Source organism: Oryctolagus cuniculus, chromosome 13 (assembly GCF_964237555.1).
Source record: "Oryctolagus cuniculus chromosome 13, mOryCun1.1, whole genome shotgun sequence".
NCBI lineage: Eukaryota > Metazoa > Chordata > Mammalia > Lagomorpha > Leporidae > Oryctolagus > Oryctolagus cuniculus.
In genome coordinates, this window is record NC_091444.1 from 103,359,552 (window position 1) to 103,386,563 (window position 27,012).

General features: G+C 38.0%; 1 protein-coding gene across 20 annotated transcripts in view; it reads left to right on the plus strand.

Moving 5' to 3' along the window:
- The window catches only part of ABI1 (abl interactor 1), a 147,762-nt gene that overhangs the window by 116,890 nt on the left and 3,860 nt on the right, over positions 1–27,012 (plus strand). For 4 of the 20 annotated variants that reach the window (XM_051820988.2, XM_017347632.3, XM_051820986.2 and 1 more), the window contains exons 4-11: positions 5,078–5,092; positions 5,812–5,912; positions 6,995–7,135; positions 12,398–12,498; positions 13,389–13,439; positions 18,232–18,405; positions 21,775–21,861; positions 25,739–25,924. In XM_051820988.2, coding sequence (XP_051676948.1) covers positions 5,078–5,092; positions 5,812–5,912; positions 6,995–7,135; positions 12,398–12,498; positions 13,389–13,439; positions 18,232–18,405; positions 21,775–21,861; positions 25,739–25,924 — 856 coding nt within the window. Of the gene's footprint in view, positions 1–5,077; positions 5,093–5,811; positions 5,913–6,994; positions 7,136–12,397; positions 12,499–13,388; positions 13,440–18,228; positions 18,406–21,774; positions 21,862–25,738; positions 25,925–27,012 lie in introns of all 20 variants that reach the window. The other 16 variants (XM_051820985.2, XM_002717269.5, XM_008267983.4 and 13 more) reach the window with 16 other exon arrangements.

Consider the following 27,012-nt stretch of genomic DNA (forward strand, 5'->3'; position numbering starts at 1 on the left):
ACATGCCAGGATTAATATTCTATCATAATTTTTTTTTTTTTGACAGGCAGAGTAGACAGTGAGAGAGAGAGAGACAGAGAGAAAGGTCTTCCTTTACCGTTGGTTCACCCTCCAATGGCCGCTGCGGCTGGCGCACTGCGCTGCTCTGAAGGCAGGAGCCAGGTGCTTCTCCAGTTCTCCCACGGGGTGCAGGACCCAAGCACTTGGGCCATCCTCCACTGCACTCTCGGGCCACAGCAGAGAGCTGGCCTGGAAGAGGGGTAACCGGAACAGAATCCGGCGCTCCGACCGATACTAGAATCCGGTGTGCGGGCGCTGCTAGGTGGAGGATTAGCCTATTGAGCCGGGGCACCGGCCTATCATATTTTCTTATTTTGTAAATTTTTAGTATTTTGATATTTGTTTTGTTTTGAACAGGCGAGTTAGTGAGAGAGAGAGAGAGACAGAGAGAAAGGTCTTCCTTTCGTTGCTTCACTCCCCTAATGGCTGCCATGGCCGGCACTGCGCCAGTCTGAAGCCAGGAGCTGGGTGCTTCCTCCCGGTCTCCCATGCGGGTTCAGGGGCCTAAGCACTTGGGCCATCTTCCACTGCCCTCCCGGGCCACAGCAGAGAGCTGGACTGGACAAGGAGCAACCGGACTAGTACTTGGTGCCCCAACTGGGACTAGAACCCGGGGTGCCAGTGCCACAGGTGGAGGATTAGCCTAGTGAGCCACGGCGCCGGCCTGATATTTGTTTTTAATATGCCTGAGTTTCATTTAATGACACTTAATATATTAATGCATTTTATACTACAAAATTTATAATATACATACATGTAGTGGGAATTTAAAAATATGGAAAAATTATCCCAGAGTAAGCCTGGCTTTATCTTTGGAATCACTGTAAGATATGTATAAGCGAATTCTAGCATAGAGAAACTACCAGAACATACTTTTTTTTTTTATTTTTTTTTAATCTTTTATTTAATGAATATAAATTTCCAAAGTACGACTCATGTGTTACAATGGCTTCCCCCCCCATACCGTCCCTCCCACCCACAACCCTCCCCTTTCCCACTCCCTCTCCCCTTCCATTCACATCAAGATTCATTTTCGATTATCTTAATATACAGAAGATCAGCTTAGTATACCTTAAGTAAGTATTTCAACAGTTTGCTCCCACACAGAAACATAAAGTGAAAAATAATAGATGATTTTTTTTTAAATGATGATGAAATCAGATCAGACCTATTGTCATGTTTAATCCCAGTGAAAGTCAAGTTGGGAATTGATAATTTCTTTCTTTTTTTTTTTTTTTTTTTACAGAAGATCAGTTTAGTGTACATTAAGTAAAGATTTCAGTCGTTTGCACCCCCATAGAAACACAAAGTGAAATATACTGTTTGAGTACTCGTTATAGCATTAAGCCTCAGTGTACAGCACGTTAAGGACAGAGATCCTACATGAGGAGTAAGTGCACAGTGACTCCTGTTGTTGACTTTACCAATTGACACTCCAACTACCAGAACATACTTACATCATAAGATGATCTTTATAAGTGAGCACAAGGTTGAAGAGTAAGCTAGAGTAGAAAACTTAAATACTTAGTACGAATGTTTAAGTTTGTTTTTGAATAATTAACCACTATATAATATTGTTGATAATTTAAAGAGGATTTTTTTTTTTTAAATTTTATTTGAAAGGCAGAGCTACAGAAAGAGAGAGAGAGAGAGAGGTCTTCCATCTGTTGGTTCACTCTCCAGATGGCCACAACGACCAGAAGTGAGCCGATTGGAAGCCAGCAGCCATTAGCTTCTTCTGGGTCTCCCATATGGGTTCAGGACCTAAGGAATTCGGCTATCTTCTGCTGCTTTCTCAGGCCATAGCTGAGAGCTATATCGGAAGTGGAGCAGTTGGGATTCAAACCAGCTCCCATATGGGATACTGATAGTGCAGGTGGCAGCTTTACCTGCTGTGCCACAGCGCTGGCCCCTACAAAGGATTAGACATCTATTCTTATAGTAATGTTTGTATGCCTTTTTTTTTTAAAACTATTTATTTACTATTTATTTAAAATACAGAGTTATAGAGAGGAGGAGAAACAGAGAGATCTTTCATCTGCTGGTTCATTCTCAAATGGTTCCAGTGGCCATTCATGGGCCAGGATGAAGCCAGGAGCCAGGAGCATCTTCTGGGTCTCCCACTTGGGTGTAGGGACCCAAGCATTTGGGCCATCTTCTGCTGCTTTCCCAAACACATTAACAGGGAGTAGGTTTGGAAGTGGAGCAGCCAGTTCTTGAACTGGTGCCCATATGGGATACTGGCATCCCAGGTGGAGATTTAATATGCCACAACATCAACCCCTGTATGCTTGTGTTTAGACTTCAAAAAGGCCATGTGGTCTGGGAACTATGACATTTTATTAGTGATATCAGGGATATCAATGTTTTAGTTTTTTTTAATGGACTGTGATTATAGGACTGTGAGGGGAAGTCCAAGGAAGCAAGACAAAGAAAATATTTGATTGATTAGAGATGAGCTGGCAGTTTGTGATTGCCGAAGTCCCTACTTAAAGATTTGTTGGTGCTTTCTGATGGTTAAGTTTAAGCTTCACTTTCATTAAACAGTGGCGTGAGCTAATGGAATTATTTCAAACAAGGAATTGGCCTTCCTGATATTAGTACCTGTGGTGTGCAAGACTGTGATGTACTTGATAGAAGATAGGGAGGAATCCAGGAAAATTCTGTGTTCTCAACGTAAGATTCCAGGCAAATGGTAAAATTATTCACCTATTTATGTAAATATTAAGGAAAGGCAATGATTAAAAAAAAAAAAAAAGATTTGTGGGGCTGACGCTGTGGTGTAGCTGGTAAAGCTGCTGCCTACAGCACTGGCATCCCAAACAGGTGCCAGTTTAAATCCTGGCTGCTCTACTTCCAATCCAGCTCTCTACTATGGCCTGGGAAAGCAGTAGAAAATGGCCCAAATGCTTGGGCCCCTGCACCCACGTGGGAGACTCAGAAAGAAGCTCCTGGCTCCTGGCCTTGGATTGGCACAGCTGCAGTTGTTGACTGCCATTTGGGGAGTGATCCAGTGGATGGAAGCCCTTTCTCTCTCTCTCTCCAAGCCTTTGCATCTATGTATCTCTGCCTTTCAAATAAATAAATAAATCTTTAAAAAAATGTGTTCATTTGTTTGAAGGAGTGAATTGCTGGTAATTCCCCACATGGCTACAACAGCTGGAGGTAGAACAGGCTGAATCCATGAGCTAGCAGCTCCACCCAGGTTTCCTACCTGGGTGAAAGGGCCTAAGCACTTGAGCCATCTTCCACTGCTTTTCCAGGTGCATGAACAGGGAGCTAGAACTGAAGCAGAGCACCCAGGACTTGAACTATTGCTATGATATGGCCAGCATCACAAGTGGTAGCTTAACCTGCTGCACTGCAGTGCCAGCTCCTGAAGTGGTATCTTCAGAAAATTAAAGACAGCCTTGTTTTTGGTATATTTGGGGAAAGGTTTTACACTATGTTGAGCTGTAAGAGATTATTTCCTGCCAAACTTCCCAAACACATCTGCATACATGAATGTACTTAATATAGGAGGTCCAGGTGCATAAGAGGTTGAAGGTTGTCTTTATGTCGTAATTTACTTTCTTAATGGGGATGTGAAATGTAGTGGTTAGGTAGTTTCAGATCAAAGTGAACAATATATCATTTTAAAATCTCACATTTCTGGCACTGTTTCTGTAAATGAGAATGTATCTAAAAGAAAGAATTTCTTCCTTTAAGGTCATGTGAAAAATAATAGATACTTACTGAAATGGCAGATATTGTAAGAAGAACTTGAAACCCAAAACGTGTATTAAAAGTATTTTTTTCTTGTTTTTCTCAGTGACATAGTACAAATGGTGATGCCTTAAGACTGTAAACATTATTTGATATAGGTAGGCTAGTCAACTTTCATGGAAGTAACTTAGGAAATCAAAGCAGCTTTTTCTCCCTTTTGAATTTTGCCTAAACTGCTTTATCAGAAATCTTAAAATTGAAGTGACTTCCTGCTAGTGTGTTACCTGCTCAGGATTTCAGTTCATACACTGGAAATGAGAAGGCTTTCTAGACTCTCTTTATCCTGTTAGAACCCAGCTAAGCTGTTGCTGTCCATGAATTTTTTTTTTTTTTTTTTTTTTTTTTTTTTTTTTTTGACAGGCAGAGTTAGACAGTGAGAGAGAGAGACAGAGAGAAAGGTCTTCCTTCCGTTGGTTTACCCCAAATGGCCACTTCGGCTGGTGCACTGCGCTGATCCGAAGCCAGGAGCCAGGTGTTTCTCCTGGTCTCCCATGTGGGTGCAGGGCCCAAGCACTTGGGCTATCCTCTACTGCCTTCCCGGGCCACAGCAGAGAGCTGGACTGGAAGAGGAGTGACCGGGACAGAATCCAGTGCCCCAACTGGGACTAGAACTCAGGGTGTTGGCGCTGCAGGCGGAGGATTAGCCAAGTGAGCCGTGGCGCCGGCCGGTAATTTCATTTTTAAGCACCAAGGTGCTATATCCTTTTCTGACTTTGGAAGCAACTGTGATTTTGAATTTTAGTATTTGTTCTGTCAAAGCAAGTCCTGTGGCTTTGACTTTTAAGATTTGCAGTTTTATCATCTTGTAGAATATTGTACAACTGCTCAAATAATAAATACTCATACTTGGGCATTCATTATACAATAAAATTACAGCTCTTGTGCAATGATGTATTAAAATAGCTTTACATCTAATATGTTAGGGTATTTGTGTTTCCATGATTTATTTATTTTTCTCTGTGATTCAAATGAGTTAGGATGAGATACTCACCTAAGAAATCATTGGGCCTGAATGAGACTGGAATAATAAAGTGGTTGTTACCTTATGAATGTTTATTTTGAAAAATACGTGAAACAAACGAATATGTCCCAGTGCTAATAGATATACTTTTCTATAAAAAATATTGGAAATATGGCTAGGAAAAAGCTTAATTAAGTGAATTGAATAACTGTAAATGTAAACATTTCCTATTAGATAAACTTTGTAGAATTAATTGTTACTTTTTCCCCCTCTTTTTTTGCCAACGTAAAGTGGCTAAAAGCCAAGGTAAGAGACATTACTTATCGTTTGATCCACAGTATTCCCTCTATATTGATAGAGGCTGCAGAGCCACTAAAATTTGAAAACTCTTCTTATGTCTGTCTGCTTTTCCCTGTAGGATTTATGTAGATTAAATATATTTAAGCTCAGTTTAAATCAGCAACATTTAGCTTGGCTGTGTTAATATATCAAAGATATATTGACATTTGCATTTATATAGGAACATTAATTTTGCTAACATTATTGCTTTGCTCATTTGTTGATAGTTGCCTTGCTTTCATTGACTTACATTTAGGAGGTTTCCCAGACATCGTATGTGACTTTGTTACTGAATTGTTAGAATAAAGTTAATTTTTTGGGTGAGCATTTTGGCAAATTGATGATGAGATCTGTTCATGCACCCATTTCAAATATTGTAGGAAATATTTGAATCTAGATAAGTATGAGCTCAGTGACCATGTTTCACAATAAATTAATATATAAAATCAGTAATCTTATCTGTAGTTTGCCATACATTGGTATAAAAGGCACACACACACAGAAAAAGAAAAACAGTGCAAGTGGTTCCTTGACTTTTAAAAATGTGGTACCAAAGTCTTCATTCAAACTGTCTGGGAATCCTTACTTTACATTCTGATATTAAAAAAAAAATAAAAAAACATGGTGTTAAAACACCAAGAGAACAATTTGATATAAAAATAAAAGCTCTTCTTTCCATATTTTAGCATGGAAATAACCAGCCTGCAAGAACTGGCACATTGTCGAGAACAAATCCTCCTACTCAGAAACCACCAAGTCCTCCCATGTCAGGCCGGGGCACGTTGGGGTAAGAGTTCAGCTACATTGTACAAAAGAACTCCTGTTAAAGGAAAGATGTCTCTGTGATTTAAGTAAATGTATGGATCCTTGCCATCGAATACTCTGTATGATACACCTGTTACAGATTCATTTTATTTCTTATTTCCCTGAACCAAATCCAAAGTGAATTTGCTTGCTTTATAATATTCTCTGTAGATGGCTATACTAAACATATATTTCCATGTGTATATAAATGATCATTATTTTTTGTTTACTAATTTTTTAAAAAATATAGGCCTGACAGTTTATTTCAGGGCAGTTCCATGTGGTAACTAGACTTCAGATGTATGTGCAGGATCTACATGTCAGAACTGTGGCTGGTCTGGGTGGTATAGTTTGCCATAGTGCTCTGGAGCTTTCTTGTCTCCTGTATTGCCTGGCACCTGAGGTTTAGGGACTGTCTGCCTGGAAAACGTCTAACTGTGCTGTTGCTGGTGGGCATAGGTCCCTTTATAATAGAGTAGCTCTGTGGGAAGGTAACAGCCGACGACTTCTTCCTTCCCATGTCTCAGTATAACTAAATACATTGAATATTTGCCAAGATATTTCTGAAAGATTGTCCATTTTAACAGAGGAAATGGTATGTTAAATTTGTTTCTGGTAGAGAGGTTGATAAAACACAACTTTTTTTTTGAAGATTTGGTTTCCATTTTCATTCTTTAAGCCCTCTGCCCCTAAAAAAATATGAGGTTACCAAACAAAAATAAAAATCATCTACTGACAATTAGTCACATTACATCTAGCATCAGAATGTACTTCTCCATGTAGTTCCCTACTGAGGTAGGAATAAATTGCAAAGGAGATATTTATCTTCCTATGTATAGGACAGGGCCTTTGGGTTACTGAGCTGGGAATAAATGTACATTTCAAAAGACTGAAATTTTAAATTTCCCTTTCCTATGGTTTTTGTGTTAAAGTAACAAAATTAGTATACCCCAGTTAAATAAATGTTATATTATGTTTGATCACAAAGGGACAATCACAGATTTGAGGGGAAAATACTGTTTTACTATTTTATTTATTTTTCCTTTCTTCATTATGCTTCTTTAGACGGAATACTCCGTATAAAACCCTGGAACCTGTTAAACCCCCAACAGTTCCTAATGACTACATGACAAGTCCTGCTAGGCTTGGAAGTCAGCATAGTCCAGGCCGGACAGCTTCTTTAAATCAGAGACCAAGAACACACAGGTAAAGCTGCACGTTGAGCATTTGAATGTTTATGAGGGGGTGTTACTGATGGTGACAAGTTCCTTTAAAGGGACCAAGTAATTCCTATAAATTTGTGTCATAATTTTTCTTTTTAATTTTTTAATCTATTTATACTATTAACAGATTATTAATGTTTCTTGCTTTTGACAAATACCTACTTGGATCAGTGCTAAAGAGGTTGTTTTTTTGTTGTTGTTTTTTTTTTTTTTTTTTTTTTTTTTTTTAAGATTTATTTATTTGCTTCTGAGTCAGAATTACAGAGCAAGAAAGGAGAGACAAAGAATCCTCCAACCGCTGGTTTATTCTGCAAATGGCCACCAGAGCTGGGACTGGGCCAGGCTGAAGCTGTGAACCAGGAGCTTTTCAGGTCTCTCATTTGGATGCATGGGCCCAAGCACCTGGGGCATTCTCTGTTCCTTTCCCTGGCATATAAGCAGGGAGCTGGGTCGGAAGTGGAACAGCTGGAACTTGAACTGGTGACCATATGGGATGCTGGTGCTGTAAATTGTAGCTTAACCTGCTGTGCCGAAGCGTCAGCCCCAAAGCTAAAGAATGTTTTTAAAAATGATCTTTTTTTTTTTTTAATTTTTATTTTTTTTTTATTTTTTATTTTTGACAGGCAGAGTGGACAGTGAGAGAGAGAGACAGAGAGAAAGGTCTTCCTTTGCCGTTGGTTCACCCTCCAGTAGCCGCCGCGGTTGGCGCGCTGCGGCCGGCGCACCGCGCTGATCCGATGGCAGGAGCCAGGAGCCAGGTGCTTTTCCTGGTCTCCCATGGGGTGCAGGGCCCAAGCACCTGGGCCATCCTCCACTGCACTCCCTGGCCACAGCAGAGGGCTGGCCTGGAAGAGGGGCAACCGGGACAGAATCCGGAGCCCCTACCGGGACTAGAACCCGGTGTGCCGGCGCCGCTAGGCGGAGGATTAGCCTAGTGAGCCGCGGCGCCGGCCAAATGTTTTTAAAAATGATCTTTTAAAGCCGGCGCCGGGGCTCAATAGGCTAATCCTCCGCCTAGCGGCGCCGGCACACCGGGTTCTAGTCCCGGTCGGGGCACTGGATTCTGTCCCGGTTGCCCCTCCTCCAGGCCAGCTCTCTGCTGTGGCCAGGGAGTGCAGTGGAGGATGGCCCAGGTGCTTAGGCCCTGCACCCTCATGGGAGACCAGGAAAAGCACCAGACTCCTGGCTTTGGATCAGTGCGATGTGCCGGCCGCAGCACACTGGCCGCGGTGGCCATTGGAGGGTGAACCAATGGCAAAGGAAGACCTTTCTCTCTGTCTCTCTCTCTCTCACTGTCCACTCTGCCTGTCAAAAATTAAAAAAAAAAAAAAAAATCTTTTAAAAAAGTGCCTCAGTCTTTGTATAGGAAATACATGAAATTTATATACCTTCAATAAAATTTTTTGAAAGAGTGCAAGGCCACCACTCATTTTTGGAGAAAAGGCTAAATATCATGGAAGTTATACAACATGGATTTAAACTTTCAGGACAGTCAATATGTCTTCATTTATAGCTTTCTTTTTGGAAATCTCCATAATTTCAACTTGTAAAATTTTAAAGATTATTTTGCATTGTTTCATGTGTGTGACTTGGCTGGTGGTAACAATGTTTTTGTAGATGTTTACTTGTACTTTCCTATTTAGCTTAATTCCAACGGTTTCATACTTTAATGAAATTGTAGTTCCAAACAGTGCAAAGAAAAAAATATTTTAGATATCAACTACCCAGTGGGACAAACATAGTTATGCTACCGGAGAAGCAAAGGGTCCTTGTCTTTGCGCAAGAAAGAATTCAGGCGTGAGACAAAGAGCAGTGGAAAGCAAAATAGCAAGGTTTAGGTTTATTAGGATAGGGACATCCGTAAGAACGGATGGGCACCTCTGCAGACAGAACCTGAGAGAGAGTGCGCAGTTCACATTCAGGCTGGGGTTTTTAAGGGGATGGGTCTTGCCTTCCCACCTTTTCTCTCCCCTCTCCTTCTCCTCCCGAACAAAGGACTTGTTGGGTGTAAATACAAAAAATTCCTTTCTGAGTTTTTCCCTGAAGTTATCAGACAGGGGGAAGCCTGGCTGGCGTCGCCCCATCTTAGAGGAAGGATGTTTATCAGGCCAGGTAGAAAAGGCAGGACCCCCTGGAAGGTCATCAGGACCTGGGAGGGACTTTGTAGTGCAGATATTAGGCTGCACCTGGAAGGTTATCAGGTAGAAGGGTCAGGACTCCCTGGAAGGTCATCAGGAGCTGGGCAGGACTTTGAAGTGCAGATACTGGGCTTCTGGGGCTTCCTCAGTAGGTGCTGGTCTTCAGGCCTTTCTCATACACACATAGGCTCAATTTCTGACTTCCTACCTAACAGTTATGGAACATAGCATACTCAGAAGAGTGAACTCTTTATTAAGTATATAGATTGATGAACAATAACAAGTTGAGGATACTCTTGTAACCATCACCCAGGTCAATAAATGGAACGTCACCAGCAAGTCCAAAATCCCCCTCATTTTCTTTTTCAATTATTGTCTCTGCCTTGTTCAGTTTTGGAGCAAATTTAAAACCAAATTATGTAAATTTGTTCTAATCCCAGTTTAATCTCTCCCTTAATTTGGGCAAAGAGGCCCAAAATTTCGGTTGTTAAGTTAGAGCTAATTTAGCAAAATTAGTTTTGAAGATTCAGCTAAATAAGGCATATCAGGTTGTTAGTATTAGGTAATTGGTATTTGTTACTATTACCATTGTTAATAAATAAACTGTTGGGGCCGGCATAGTGTAGTGGGTTAAGCCTCCACCTGTGATGCGTGCATCCCATATGGATGCTGCTTCATGTCCTGGCTGCTCCACTTCCAATCCAGCTGCCTGCTAATGGCCTGGGAAAGCTGTGGAAGATGGCCCAAGTGCTTTAGAAGAGGTTGGGAAAAGCTCCTGGCTCCTGTATTCTGCCTGGCCCAGGCTTAGCTGTTGTGGTCTTCTGGGGAGAGAACCAGCGAATGGAAGATCTCTCCCCCTCCCTCTTTCTCTCTGACTTTCAAATAAATAAATAAATAAGTCTTTAAAAAAAAAAAAAAAACACACAAAAACAACTTGTTACTTTGCTATCTGCAGATACTATACCAGGTCAAACTCAATAAGAACCATAATTATTCTTTTCATGTTTGTCTTTATTGAATTATTGGACCAAAGTATGGTTTCCCTTTATAATGGAAATAGTAGTAGTCTAATAATATGTTACTAAGAATTCCTTCATTAGTGATCCCTATGAAAATGTTTTATTTCATTTAAAAGTGATGTAAAAAATGTACGCTATCCAGGTTACTTTATTCATTTAGAATAAAAATTGCTTTTGGCAAAGATTTCCAGTGGAAAGTAAGAAATGAGATGGAATGCATTAATGAGCCAAAACAATTTTTTTTCAAAAAGGAAAAGTTGTTTCATTAGCTACTAGTCATGTATTAGTTAGGTGTAATTCTTTTTTTCAGGAGTGCATTCTATTAGAACAGGAATCAAACTTTTCTGTAAAGGACCAGATTGACAATATTTTAGAATTTTTGGACCATATGGTCTCTGTTGCAATTACTCAGTTCTGTCATTGCAGCACAAAAACATCCGTAGACAAGAATGAATGAGCATAGCTATGTTTCAGTAAAACTTTATTTATGGCATTGAAGTTTGAATTATTTTAATGTTTTAGAAAGTATCCCTCTTCTGATTTTTTTCCCCCAACTATTTGAAAATGTAAAAGACATTCTTGGTTCATGATTTGTAAAATGGGGCAAGTGGACCAATTTTAGCCCACAGGCCATAATTTGCCAGCCTCTGTGTTAGTAAAAAGGCATATAAGCCAGTAATAGCAGGAAGAATCATGAGTACAGAAATATCCATATGTCTATAATACAGTGGTAGCACAAGGCTGCAGCATTGATCAGCTGGCTTGAGGGAGTTGGGAAGGCCTTCACATCTAGACTATTTTTGTTACATAAATGGTTCTTTATCTTCTTTCCATTGACATGTGATAATCTAATTATAGACTGATCATACCACAGAAGAAAATAAAATTTTTTTTCAGACTTTGCAAATCTTATTTTCTTGGCTTACTTGGAAGCAGTTTATGCTGATTTTAAAAGATAATATGGAGCCTAAGACTACACATAGACATAGGTATGTTTTCATCCATGTATGGGTATGCACACACCACTAAAAACTGAGTAGCGCACAGTGTGAACCTTACTGTAAACAGCTTGAGAGTCCCAGGCTTGTAGCTGAAAGGACAGTAGACCCACAGGAAGGAGATAGTAGGCAGGTGGCTCGTTTACCGGCAGCAGCAGTTCCAGACTGTCCACATTGAAACTTCACCACTGCCGTCTTTGTTGTTATGCTCATTTTCCAGAAAATTTCCATTTTCTTACCTTTCTATGAGATGAGTAGATTTCATATGAATTTAGAACAGCATTGGTTGCCCTTTTTATTTACTTCTATAACATCTTGTACGTTCTCTTTTGTTGTAGCTATCACACTGTGTTTTAGTATCTGTTTTTCTTTGCTTACCATGACAATGTGGTTCACATCTGCTGTGTTCACCGCTTATCACAGCACGTTTTAAATAGACGTTGTCAGCTCACCATACTATCAGATGTTTTTTTGTCATCTGGTCATCTCTTTCTCACTATAATTAGTAGTTCTGATTATTATGTAGTCATTATGTTTGCATCAGATAGGTTAAGAAGTAGAGTGAGGGACTGGTGCTGTGGCGCAGCGGGTTAATGCATCCCATGGCATCCCATGTGGACACGGATTCAGGACCTGGCTGCTCCACTTCCCATCCAGCTCTCTGCTATGGCCTGGGAAAGCGGTGGAAGATGGCCTAAGTCCTTGGGCCCCTGAGCCCGCGTAGGAGACCCAGAAGAAGCTCCTGGTTCCCAGCTTCGGATTGGCACAGCTCTGGCCATTGTGGCCAATTGGGGAGTGAACCATCGGATGGAAGACCTCTCTCTCTTTCTCTCTCTCTCTCTCTCTCTCTCTCTCTCTCTCTGCCTCTCCTTTCTCTGTGTAACTCTGACTTTCAAATAAATAAAAAAAAAAAAGTAGAGTGAAACAAAAGAACCACTTCAGTTATTAGCGTTAAGATTTGTAAGAAACGAAAAGAAAATATGTAATATATAAAAGATACAGGAGTACTTAGTGGCCTTGGATTGATTATTGCAAAGTTTGTTTTCCTGTAAATCTCCAAGTTTGCTTCTTTCACAATGTTTCTTTGCAGTGGAAGTAGTGGAGGAAGTGGAAGTCGAGAAAACAGTGGAAGTAGTAGTATTGGCATTCCCATTGCTGTGCCTACACCATCACCACCCACAGTTGGACCAGGTAAGTGATTTATTGTTTTGTGTTTAATACGTGGCAATATTTAGGAGCTATATTATGGAAGACTGAAATAATTTAGTCGTATTGATGAAACTGTCAAATTTACGATTGCTACTAGTTTAAAGGCTAATAACAAATTTAGCAGTATTTTTAGACTGTTTTTCACAAAGGCTTCAGGATTTTACCAGTTGTTATTCATTGCATGCAGTGCATGTTAACTAGCTTTGTTAAATTTTTGGTCATTTTACTTTAGAAATACTAGTCGAGAATGACTAAGTCAGTAGTGTATGGTACTCCATCCAAAGGATCAGTGTCTGAAAAGGTAAATGACATTTCTAAGAGTTTGTGGACTGGTATCTCCAGATGGTGGCTTGTTCTGTCCTTTTATCACTTTCATGTAGGAGATTGAATACATATTGCAGTGGTTGATATTAAAATAGGAAAAGTTCTTTATTTTTTAAAAAGTGTAAAAATTTAAGAAATTCTTGGGAGAGCATTAAATAAATCCTTTGTATTAAATAAGACCCTTGGTTTTTAGTAAATAAAATGAAGACTTTTTATAGTGTTAAAATGTGCTTTCAAAATTAATTATGATAAATGTTAGAGGAGAAATCTTTAGCTTTGCAAGCTTGTTGTTGGAAAAAGCAGATAAACCTATTTATAAAAACAGGTGTATTTTATAATTAAAGGAGGAGTGAACTCTGGCCTTTCTTTACCTACTGAAATTCGTGTATATCAATATTTGACCATGCTTTACATTTAAGTATCATTCAGTTTTTTCTAATGCATTGTATTTTTCCTGCTGTTTCTGAATGTTTAGCTCTGTTTTCTTGCATTCTCACCTGAATTATAAACTATCTTATTAGAAAATATTTCCACCCCTCCCTCTGCAGTTCCACCAGCACCACCTCTGCCCCCACATCTCCCAGTGTACCCTGTGATAGGTGAGATTGCATTGCTGCTGCAGCCATTGGATTTACTTTTATAATCCATAGTAAACTCCTCTGTAGCTAATACACTGCTAGCTTTTATAGTTACTAGGTTGTAGGTGATAATACACAGGTTAAAGTATTAAATCTAATATAAACTAATTTCTTTTGGTAAAAATCCTCTGAATTTACACAATAAACAAATACAAAATAACCTTTTCTGTACTATTAAATGTTTCTAACCTTAGTTTATGACCAACATAATGTGATTTTCATTGTTTGTCTAGATTTTTCCTTTTTTTTTTATTTTTCTTTTTTTATTTTTGACAGAGTGGACAGTGAGAGAGAGAGAGACAAAGAGAAAGGTCTTCCTTTGCCGTTGGTTCATCCTCCAATGGCTGCCGCGGCCGGCGCACTGCAGCCGGCGCATCGCGCTGATCCGAAGCCAGGAGCCAGGTGCTTTTCCTGGTCTCACATGCGGGTGCAGGGCCCAAGCACTTGGGCCATCCTCCACTGCACTCCCTGGCCACCGCAGAGAGCTGGCCTGGAGGAGGGGCAACCGGGACAGAATCCAGTGCCCCGACCGGGACTAGAACCCGGTGTGCCGGCACCGCAAGGCGGAGGATTAGCCTATTGAGCCACGGCGCCAGCCCTAGATTTTTCTAAAAGAAATAATAATAGCAGTGATTGTTTAAAAAATGTTTTTAAATTAGTAATGTAATCTTTTCCCCCTCAAGTGAAACTTGGTTTGGGACTCCCTGGTTTATACAGCAATCAGGATTGGGTGAAGATGGAGACAGGAGGAGAAAAATGGAAAGGAGAATGATATGTGATGTAGGTGCTCCAAAGCTTCCTTGCGGAAATCTGTTTGAAAACCAGATAAAGGCCAATTTTTACAACATCTGAGGATGCTATAAAACAGTTTTCTCAATAAAATGAATTTAAATTGTTCCCATGTTGGGGATGATTACATTGAGCCTAAATGGTAATTCTAAATACATATTTGGTATAAAATCCATTCAGCCTAGAAACATACAATAAACAGTGATCTAGGAGGAAATGGATAATGAACTGTTTCAAAAATGAGAACACAGTTTCAGGTTAGGTGAAATAAAGCTAACATCTTTTCAGAACATTTGCACAGATGCACAAAGGAAAAGGGAGGACAGGAGGTAATTTAACAAAGAATCATCACAATCGAAAGTGTTGGTAAGAAGAAAATGTCTTTAACCTAGTGAATAATCAGGAAATTAAAATTAAAAACATAATGTGATGCTATTATATACCCACCAGGGAGGTAGAAATGCAAGTCAGCCATATCATTGTTGGTGAGGAGGGATGGAACAGGGTAGTGCTTTGCTGGTGGGAGTTTGTTAATTGATACACTCATTTGGGATGTGATTTGTTGTTGTCTACTCACGTTGAACATGTCCCTGCCCTAGATTTATCAGTTTCCTTTCCAAATATTTGCAATAGAATACTAGTTCTCCAAACATGGTGAAGGGACCCAGGGAATTTTTTTTGTCAAAACCATATTCATTATTTGCCTTTTCCATTTTCATTCTGCTGTATGTGTATATATAGTTGAATTTTCCAGAGAAGCATGATAAAGTTAATGTTTTGACAGCTAGTAGGTTATATATTTGTGTATTCATGTGTTAAAGACATACCAGTTTTAACTTCTAATATAATTACCCATAGCTATAACTCACATAAATGAAAGCTTTTTAGGGTTCTCCGATTCTTCAGAGTGTACCCTAAAACCAGTTTGAAAAGCACTGTCACAGAGCTGTGACTTCCAGAGTGATGTGCCCAGACCATCACATTCTCAGATCCTCTTGTAGACCTTAAAAAAAGTACATTATATTTTTATTCGTATGAGTGGACCTAAAAAATAGTATCAAGGGAAATAACAGTTTAACAGAATACATATGGATTCATTCCATTATAGAAGTTAATAGATTTGTAAAAACTGTGTGTATCGATTAAGATTATATATCTGTGGTTAAAAAAAAGCTACACAGTAAAGAAAGAATGTTTAACACAAACCTTGGGTTAGGGGTCCAAGAAAATGGCATATGGGAAGCTATAATCATACCATTAATATTCTATTTTTTGATATTTGTATTATTTTTCTTTACAGTTTATGTAGACACATGAATATGTAAATTTATACATGAAACAATTATATATCATTCTTAAAACATTGGCATTATGATTTATTTCACAATAAGATATTAAAAGTAGGCATAGTTTGGAACAGTTGTTAAACAATTGGCTTTCAGTTTAAAATCACCAAGAAAAATAACTGGAATTTTATATGCTATTTATATATAAGTCAGAGAAATATAAAAATCATTTTATAGACTTTAACAGTATTTTGAATAGAGTAAGAGTATGTAGCTGAGTCACATAATTAGTGACTGCCTATGGCTTGAGAGTTCCAAAATGTCACGTTTCAGCACTTAAAATGAACAACCTCTGCTGTATGACTTTATCTAAAACCTTGTATGACCTCTCAGGGAGAGTAAAATAGACCACCGAGTGGAAACAAAACTAAGATACTTTTTACTTACTGTGCCATGATTTGGTGTTTGCATGGGACAAGAAGGTTAACATTAATCGTGATGTTAACTTTGGAAAGTATTATTGACTTTGAAATGTATTAACCTTTTAAATATTAAACTTTTGAAATGCTGGCAAAGATCACATTGGATGAAATGTTAAGTATTAATTATACTTGGTTCAAATGATAAGTTATATGAGCATATTTTATTTAATTTTGAGATAATGCATTTTTAATTTACATTATTGTCAAAAGCTTTAACAGCTCTACTAAAGAGTTCAACAAATAAAAAGTAAAAGGCCATAATCCAGCCAGAAAATAGGCAAGAGCTATAAACAGTAATCAAATAAAGATGGTCAACTTCACTCATACAAAATAAATTTTAAAATAGTCACTAGGCTGGCGCCATGGCTCACTTGGCTAATCCTCCACCTGCGGCGCCAGCACCCCGGGTTCTAGTCCCAGTTGGGGCGCTGGATTCTGTCCTGGCTGCTCCTCTTCCAGTCCAGCTCTCTGCTGTGGCCCAGGAGTGCAGTGGAGGATGGCCCAGGTCCTTGGGCCCTGCACCCACATGGGAGACCAGGAGGAAGCACCTGGCTCCTGGCTTGGGATCAGCGCAGTGCACCGGCTGTAGCTGCCAATTGGGGGTGAACCAATGGAAGGAAGACCTTTCTGTCTCTCTCACTGTCTAACTCTGCCTGTCAAAAAAAAAAAAAAAAAAGTCACAAAAAGAGCATGATAATTTAGTAACCAAAAAGCAGATGGCTTTAGGGGTCACATGGAAAAAAGCCTTCCAAGCATGGAAAACGAGAATATATATTTCTAAACAAAGCTGCCTTATAAGAGTCTAAAATTTTTTTTGCCAGTTTTGTTATTTGTAAGAATTTAAGGGGCTGGCTGGCCTTGTGGTGCAGTGGATTAAGCTGTTGCTTGTGATGCCAGCATCCTGTATCAGGGTGCCAGTTTGAATCCCAGGTACTTTGCTTCTGATCCAGCTTCCTGCTGATGCACCTGGGAAGGCAGCTGAGGAGCCTAAGTGCTTGGGCCCCTGCACCCACATGGGAGACTGGGATATAGTTCCTGGCTCATGGCCTCCACCTGGCCCAGACCTGATCTGGCTGTTGTAGCCATATATGGAATGAATGAACTCTCTCTCTTTCCCCCTCCCCCCACTGTTTCTCTCTACCTCTCTGTTGCTCTGCCTTTCAAATTAGTTAATTTAAAAAATTTAAGGGATAGAACAATGTTTGTTAATCTTCAAAATTTGGAAGTATGCAACAAATTGACACTGAATGTAAGTGCTTTGAAACTAGAAATGATTTCTTTTAAGATAGATTCTACTATAATAGGTGTTGATAATATTAACTGCTAATGCATTAAAAATACAAACAAAAATACAGTAGATGTGAAAAGATGCTTAACAGTTTAAATTTTATCATTTAACCTGAATTTGTTAATTCTTACGCAGTGAATCAAAATTCTAAAAATATTGACAGTGGGAAGGAAGTTTGTAAAACATGTAGGAATACATTTTAGAAGGACTGATGCTTTCTGCCTCACACCGTCTTTTGGTATTTACTATGTTGGAGAGGTAGTTTGCATAAAAATGCTATAGACAGTTGATCCTCAGTATCCATGGGGTTTGGTTCTAAGAACCCTTTTGGATCCCGACATCCTTGGATGCTCAGGTTTCTTAGATTAAAGTGGCATAGTAGTTGCACTTAACCTATACACTTGCCTCCCATATCCTTTCTGGCATCTTTAGATTACTTACAATAACTAATACAATGTAACTGCTATGTATATAGTTGTTACATTGTATTGTGTAGCAAATGATGACAAGGAAAAAAGTTTGTACGCTTGAATACAGATGCAGATTTTTTTCCCTGAATATTTTCAACTGGATGGGAAACCCATGGATACGAGGGCTGACTGAATTCTAAAATACAAAAAAAAAAAAAAAAAAGTTATACTAGCAAAATACTCTTTGGGATTATGTTTACTTGAAAGGTTTAAGAATGTTTCTTACTTATATTTGTGACTTTGTACACAGTAGCTCTATTTCCTTCTGTTTTTAACCTTAGAGATAGAGTTACTTGAATTTTCTCTTTATTTTGTGCTGGGGACTTTAAAAGTGCTGCATATTTCACCTGAGACTACACCCTCTCTGTTCTGTCTTCTGAGGTGATTATAATGCTCAAGTCTCTTTGTTGGTTGCTTTTGACTAATGCTTTTCAGCAGCCCCGGGCTCAGCTCCTGGTTCCCAGTATGGCACAATGACCAGGCAGATCTCTCGACACAACTCTACCACTTCTTCGACATCTTCTGGTGGATACAGACGAACTCCCTCTGTGACTGCTCAATTTTCTGCTCAGCCTCATGTTAATGGAGGTCCACTTTATTCTCAAAATTCAAGTAAGCTTGTGTTTTGCAGGCATGCAGCACCAGTGGAGCTCCTTTTGAAGGAAATTATTTAAAACTTATTTTTAACAGTGATAGACAACAATTGAAATCATGCTATTTCATATTTACTTTTGCTTTAGGATGGTAGTCCTTCAATCATACCATTTTAAGAATAATTGCTTACCAACTTTCTCTTCCAAAATGTAGACTTAGTATACTAAAATTTGACTAATGCTTTAATGTGCTATTTTTATTACCCTAGTATAAAAGTAGAACCAGAGAACAAAACACCATGGAAATAAATTATGTTTGTATACAGTTCAGTACGGAAAACATATGGATACAAACATTGTGAAAATTTAACTTTAACAAAATGAAATTGCTGGCTATCACTTTTAAGGTGGTTAATGTACACCAAAATGAATTCAAAACTGATTAAGAATAGTTGTGATGCCTGTTGAGTTATTCTGTCTCTGAATGATTCTAATAGTGGGGAAGGATTCTTTTGGTTTCTTTCTGTTCACCTATAAAATTGCACATCTCAACACTAACTGCAATCAGTGTTTAAAAGCTGAAGTGAAATTAGAAAACACTTGAAACATAAAATGTTAGGATGTTTGACTAGCTTAACTTAGTCATTAATATCACTGTCCATATTAAGATGCTTAATGAAAAAGGCAAAAATAAATTTAAATCCAGTATGAACCTATTGTCCATTAATTGTTGTTGGCTCAAAGTTGTTCCTACACTTTCCCATGCAGCTTTTTGTAGTTGTTTCCTCGAGCCATCTATGGTATTAGTTTACTTTACAAACACTGAATTCTCATTGAATTCTCTGTATTTACACGGGAAGTTGGTTATGTTGTTTTTTATGATGCATATCTTGAAATATGTATTTTAAGAAAGTGTTAAGGGGAGATTCTCTTAATAATTTTTTTTCTCATTTTAGAGATGAAGATTGTAATTATAGCAAAAAGCTCGTAAAAATTGAAAACCGCTTTAGCAGAAATGTCAAAATTCTCAGCTTATCTCAATTTTATATAACCTTTTTCAAGACTGAAAATTTCATTCAAGATAGTAAGAAGTATTAAACTTTACCATTAACCATTCTAGCTTACATTTCCCCTGGTCTCCTTTTGGTATTGTAAGGTAGACAGTGTCTGAAAATTGCACAGATAAACACTTCGTCATGAGTTTTATGAACTTTATATTTTTTCATATTCTGCATTTTTAGACCCTATCACTATGTTCAATGTTCTTCTTTTTCTCACTTAGACATTTAAGTTACTCTGCAAATAAGTTTTCTTTTTTCCACCTAATATGTCTTTGTGTAGTTTTATTTTAGCAATATTTGGTGGGTTATTTTCAAACAAGACATTTCATTACTGAATGTCTATGGTCTTTTGAATTTTGGAGAGAAAATTTGACCTTGTTTTTTAAAATATGCTACTGTGTTTTGTCAAATTAATTATCCTTCAGTCTGAGTTACTGTTGGTGTTGTTTGGTAGTATGTAAATGTTTTTAGTGTTTTGATGTGCATATTTTCCCTTCTGTCTAAATGTGGTGGTAATGAGAATTATCTGCACAGCATAGCTTTCTCTTTACACACTAACCAGCATGTCTAGTAACTAAGGGTTGTTTCTAAAACATGTAGGTTTGTGGAAGTTGTTTTTTTTAACCAACCAAAACATATACCTTTTTATTTATTCAAGAGCCCTTTTTTTTTTTTTTTTTTTAAGATTTCATCTATTTATTTGAGAGGTAGAGTCACAGACAGAGAGAGAGAGAGAAAGGTTTTCAATCTGCTGGTTCACGACCCAGATGGCCACAGTGGCTGGAGCTGGCCGATCCAAAGCCAGGAACCAGGAACTTCTTCCGGGGCTCCATGGGGGTGCAGGAACCCAAGCACTTGGGTCCACTGCTTTCCCAGGCCATAGCAGAGAGTTGGATCCTAACAGGAGCAGCTGGGACTAGACCAGCGCCCATGTGGGTTGCTGATGGGTACCACAAGCAGAGGCTTAGCCCACTAGGCCACAGCGCCCCACCCCCACCTTTTTTTTTTTTTTTTTTAAGATTTTCTTTATTTACAAGAGTGTTTTATATACGAAAGAGAACCAATTTTCTGGTGAACTAAATGTTTTTAGCCATATAATCAATATTATTGCACATATGTTGCTTTAAGTTGTTACTTATTTGAACACTGAACCCAGTAATACCTACGAACAAAATTAGACATTTATTTAACTGAAATAATTTTTTGTTCATCCCTGGAAACCAATACATTGTTTTTCTCTGTCAACTTAGTGTCACTCCCTGGTGACTACCAAGAAACTGAATTTTGCTATCCAGTCTTTTTGAGTTTTTCTGAACAATCTTTTTAGCAGTTACTGTTTTGTTAAAATGAGACAAAGGAGTAAGCACAGAATGTTTGCTTCTAATTTGTTACAATTTTTAAAACATTTGCTGTTCACATGAACATTCGGTATCCATTTCCTTTGAATTATGTACTTTGCAAAAGAAAAATCCTAATGTATTTCAAGTTATCTAATGATTTGTTAGGCATTTTTTAAATGCAGATAATTCATAATATAATATACCAGATATCAGATTTCCTTTTTTAGAATAGTGATTAAAAAAAGTTACCTTTGAGATATCTCATCCTGTGAAACACTGATTAATTAACGTGGGTATAGAGTACTTTTATTCCCTAGTAAATTTAGGAGGGATATCATTAAAAATAAAATTGCCAGTTTAAAAAAGAATAAAAACCTTGTTTAATAAACAGGTTTTTCCTGGGAACTGTATGTAAATTTAGGTGCATAATAAGAACTGTCTTAAGGAAGAAACCTATGATTAATTTATTTACATATGAAATAAGCTGCTGTTACATAATATGTCTTATTTGTGTTTGAATTTATAGCATTATCTTAAAGCTAGACAAACTTTTAGTTTAGAGTTATGGAAAACACAATATTCTGAAAACCTCTGTTGGTATTTCATTGTATATTTTAGAAGTTTTTCCTTAGAATTTGACAATTTTATTGCACTAATGTGAATATTATGGTAAATTTAAATCTTCCCCAAACAACATAACATTAATATTAAATTACATAGATTTGTTCTTTTATAAAATTAACCAGTTGGCTGAGCACAGCTTGACTTTAAGTTTGCTTGGGGGAGATGAGGGTAAAGAAGGTTCTACAGGTTTTTTGTTTTGTTTTGTTTTGTTTTGTTTTTGCTTTTGTTTTGTTTTGTTTCATTTGCAAACTGTTCTTTGCATACTTATGTTTGTGGTCCTTGTAACTGACTTCTGCTTTTTGTTTGTTTCCTTTTCTTTCCTTTATCTGTTTTACTTCCCCCATACTGTGGTGTTGCTACCAGTTTCTATTGCCCCGCCCCCTCCCCCTATGCCTCAGTTGACTCCACAGATACCTCTCACAGGCTTCGTGGCCAGGGTGCAGGAAAACAGTAAGTTTGGAAAAACTGAGCTATCAGAGTAGAGGCTGTCTCCTTATAGCATGCATGGCTGATGAGTCATCATTTTCCTTTTATTGAGAAGCTAATCTTATCTTGAAAATAGGTGCAGATATGTTGCTGAAACTGAAGAGTGCGGTCTTCAGTTTTTCTCGTGTGCATGATTACTGACCCATATAAATTTTCAAAACTAGAACTTTCTTATGTATGTCATGATCTAAAACATGAGATCTGATCTTTGCAGATTTTTGAGGAGAGAGAAATCAAACACAAAAATTCAAAATATATGGAAACCCCTACCTTCCAATAGTTTTTAGAAGAATTAGGAAACATTTTAACAAATTTATTAATATGTAGTTATACTGTAAGATTACATTTATTATGAAATTAGGGCAGTTTTTTTTTCCTTTTAATTACACAAAAAAATTTTAGAGAAAGTTGTGTAGCCTCAGGTTTTCACATATAAATGATCCTGAATCTATATAATGACTCATTGTTAGGATAAGGTGGGATCTCCAAGGACAATGTTTTACATCCATGCTCCTCTGTTTAAGAAGCTAAGTGGAGCCCTCTTCGTATTTTGGTTCTATGCAGGCCCATGAGAATTCTTTTCTGAATACATAAGTTTCTCCATTTTCTTAGCTTTTCTCTGAATTAAAGTCTGGTTTAGTTAAAAATTCTTTTTTTAAAGATTTGTTAAATGTTTTAAATATATGGCTTTCATCAGATTAGACTAGTTTATATTACTACCTGGTTACTTTTGAGGTTCCAGAAGATGTGTTATCCTGACTACATGGTTCTAATGAGTGTGATAAGGCAAAATAAAAAGTACCATTTTAATCGAATTATATTATGTCCAAAAAGCTGTTGAGATTAAGATGGTGAAGTGATCCAGTTCTGATTCACTTCATTTGAGACCGTTATCATGAAAACGAATCTGAGAATGCTTTACGGAAGTGAAGAACCTGTCTTCCAGGAGAGTTGATTGTGACAGATCCCATTCTTCAGCCTTTGCTGATGCTGCTGTACCATTCTTCCCGTTCTCTCCCTTCTGGCCAAATATTTGCTCATCCAACATTGTGTGCTAGGCTCTGGGAAGAATAGAAATAATTTAAGACAAAGCCCCTTCCTTCACGAAATAGCTATTATAAGGTGCTTAATGTAAAACATTGTAGTTATAAAATGTTGAAGTTTCATAGTATAAGCTCGTAATTTGTAACATTTAAAAGTAAGTGAATTTTATTGAAAAACTTAAATGAATAAGAATAAAATAATTGATCCTCCATGCTATAAGACTTTAAAAACTGAGTTTGACTTCTGAAGTAACATATTGCTAAGAATTATTAATAAATATCTTAAAATAGCCACATTGTGATTATTGTTTAAATAGGCATCATTTTGTGGGTTAAAAGGTCATTTACTAGATTAAATAGCTTTTTAATATATAGAAACCCATTATTAATGTATATCATTCTAGGCACGCAAACTCTTTGCCACAGGGTCCTGTGGTGCTATTTTAGTTCTTTTTACCAAACATAAGAACCTCAATCCGTCAGTTATTCTCCTTGTGCCCCAGACTCCCCAGCTTGATTTGGTATCTGTTTTCTTTAAGAGCAAGTTAGGAAGATTAGTGATAAACTGTGTAACAGTACTTCAAGTATTTCCGGTATTCTTTTCTTAAATTCCTGGTTTCTTCTAGAGTGCAAAGTGGAGGGTAGTGAATGCATAGAGCAGTTAACTAGTAGTATATATTTCAGTTTAAGCTGTGAGTCTCAAAAAATGGCAACAGTGTGTGTACGATTAACATCAGAATGCAGTCTTTAACTAATTATGCATGGTGCTAAGACAGTATTTTTACAGAAAATTAGATTGACCACAGTTTGAAAATAAGCCAGTGTAGACTTCAGCAGATGAATATAAAAAATTATTAAACTAGTAAAATGTGCATAAATCAAGAGTAAATGCAGTTTAGATATGTAGTCCGCATATATAATTAAGTCACGTTAAAAAAATGATCTTTGGCTATTTGATGTTAGGAAGTATTCATATCCATTTTCCTCTCCTCTGTAATACTAAGTGGAGCAGATTTAGCAGAGAGAAAAATCCACACATGAGATGGCAAAATAAATTGTAGACCTGTTTGAGAGCATCAGAGTGAGCATTACCACCCAGAATTTGTTTTTAAAATATTTTTTAAATTTATTTTTGAGAGACAGAGATGTAGAACACAGGGAGTGGGAAGGAGAGAGTGAGCAGGCACTCTTGGCCACTGATTCACTCCCCAAATGCCCCCAGTAGCCAAGACTGAGGACCAAGTGGGAGCTGCTAACTCAGTCTGGTCTCCCTGGTGGGTGTCAGGAACCCAGTTACTTATTCATCATTGCTGCCTCCCAGGATCCGCATTAGCAGGAAGCTGGAGTCAGAAGCCAAAACTGGTTATTGAACCAAAATAAAATATTCCACAGTATGGAACCACAGGCATCTTATCCTTGTGTCTTAGCCACTAGACTAAATGCTGCTCAAGGATTTTTTAGTAGCCTTTTCAATCCCCCAAGAAGATAAAGTAGAATTGGAGTGATTACGGAACTGTGGTTAATGTCTACAAATATTTTAAATCTAGATCGCTTGGTTATATTTGTAACACACTATTCCATGTAGGGTGGAGTAAGCTTTAAAGTCTGTGTGACAAATAGTTTATGACTTGTGTTATTGATTATATAAATATTTCCAGAAATTGGCATTTGAGTTAGTATTTTTTGTACTATGAGCTTTTTCCCTGAAGGTATCACCTAATTCTTGTATGAGTTTTTATAAAAACATTTCATTTGTCTTTTAAGCTTTTAATGAAATTTGTGGGTCAGAAATTTAAATTCAGCCTGTTGTGTTACGGCTCTGAATTCCTTCCCATCGGGAGCATTTATTTCCTGGCGTCCTAATGTCAGAGCGACTGCAGTTCTAGCCTGACGTTTTCACACGTTACAGTTTCATCCTTGATTATTTAAAGCACACACACATGCATACTACGATTGTCTAGAATTTGAGGTGTGAGTCCTTTTTATTGTTTTGTTTGATATAAGTTCCTTTTTTATTTTTATTACATCTTCCCTCAGTACTTTATGTTCAGATCTTAATTGTGGATGAATTCTGAGAAAATTGGATCTCAAGGGTCCAGTCTTTCCCCCATCCCCTGCTTCTGTTTTACCAGCAATAACGGAAAATCTTAATATTGAGGTGTTTTTTTTTAACTAGTGGAGAATTATTTTCCAGTTTTTCTTGTTAAAAATGTAATGAAAGAATAGAAAACTTATGTCCAGAAGCAGACTTAATACCACCAACTTTCCTTTTCTCTCCAGTAAGCAGTGCTGAACAAGCATCTGCCCCTTGGAGACTGAGTATCTAGGAAATTCAGTCTATTAAGAACCAAAATCAGGGTGAATGAGCACAATGAAACAAAGCAAACCATTCACACAATTCATAGTGTTACTCAGCTACCACAGGTCAGGGGACAGATATGGCATGAAGTTTATCATAGGCAGGTAGGTTAACTATAGTCATTTGTCCTGAGCTGAACCTTAAAATCAGGAAATTAATTACTCCTGCAGTCCTTAAAAAAAAAGACATTATCTCCTAACCTCTTGCATTCATTAATTTTGTAGTACTTCTTGTTACCCTTATTTTTAGCTCATTTTATTATTGCAAAATTATTCTTAATATGTAGCATAAACTTAACACACAAGCTTTTATTTCTAATCATTGCATGTTTTATTGTAGTGCATGCTGTAGAAGAGCTAGAGCTTCCTTAAATCCTTTTAACTAAGAATTTCCACTTGTATGAGTTTCTGCCTCAAATTAACATTCTGAATCTTTTTAGTTGCTGATAGTCCAACTCCCCCGCCACCACCTCCGCCGGATGACGTTCCCATGTTTGATGACTCTCCGCCTCCACCACCACCACCTCCAGTGGACTATGAAGACGAGGAGGCTGCAGTAGTCCAGTATAACGATCCTTATGCAGATGGGGATCCTGCTTGGGCCCCCAAGAATTATATTGAGAAAGGTACGGTATTGTCATCATTGGAGTGATATGAAGGAAGGTAACCTAGTTACAGAGTTTGAGAACTATCAAGAGCCTCTCTTCCAGTGTTGCTCAGCCGCCTTTTGAAGTGCTTTACCATCCACAGTGATTGGCTTACTCTTGCACTGTACTTCATTCACCAAAAAAGGGGGAAAATTCAATTCTGTGCTATTTTCAAAATGTATTTCTGTAGATTTCTTCTGAAAAGTGCTTGTAATTTAGTTGAAAACCTTTGATTATCTTTGATATAAATTGCCTTCCATGGGCTTTATTGGGTTAACTGACTTCCTGCCCAAGTTTTGAATATGTAGCAAAGTGAATTTATTATTTTCTTTTCTTATACTTTTTAGCAGTAAATATTTTATATGTGAAGGAAGTTTTGACTACCTTATATTTAGATTTTTTTATACTTTAAAGATGTTATAAGTATGCGGATAACACACTTGAATAGTCTTTTTTTTATTTGAAAGTCAGAGTTATAAAAAGGGAGAAATAGATCTTCCATCTGCTAGTTCACTCCCCAAATAGCTGCAACACCATAGCCAGGAGCTAGGAGCTTCTTCCAGGTGTCCCACGTGGGTGCAGAGACTCAAGCACTCCGGCCATCCTCCACTGCTTTCCCAGATACCACAGGAGCAAGCTGAGGGCCTGGCACTGTGGTACAGTTAGCTCAGTCTCTGCCTACTCACGGCCATCTCATGTGGGTGCTGGTTTGTGTCCCAGCTGCTTCTCTTCGGATTCAGCTCTCTGGATAAGGCTTGGGAAAGCAGAGGAATATGGCCCAAAGTGCTTGGGCCCCTGCAACCATGTTGGAGACCCAGAGGAAGCTCCTGGCTCTTGGCTTCTGATCTGCCCAGCTCTGGCCATTGCGACCATTTGGAGAATGAACCAGCAGTGGAATACCTCTTTCTGTCTCTCCCTCCCTCTGTATGTAACTCTCTCAACTAAATCAATAAATCTTAAACAAACAAACAAAAAAAGGAGCGTGATCTGAAGTATAGCGGCTGGGACTTAAACCAGTGCCTAAACTGGTGCCCATATGGGATGCTGGTGTAGCAGGCAGCAGCTTA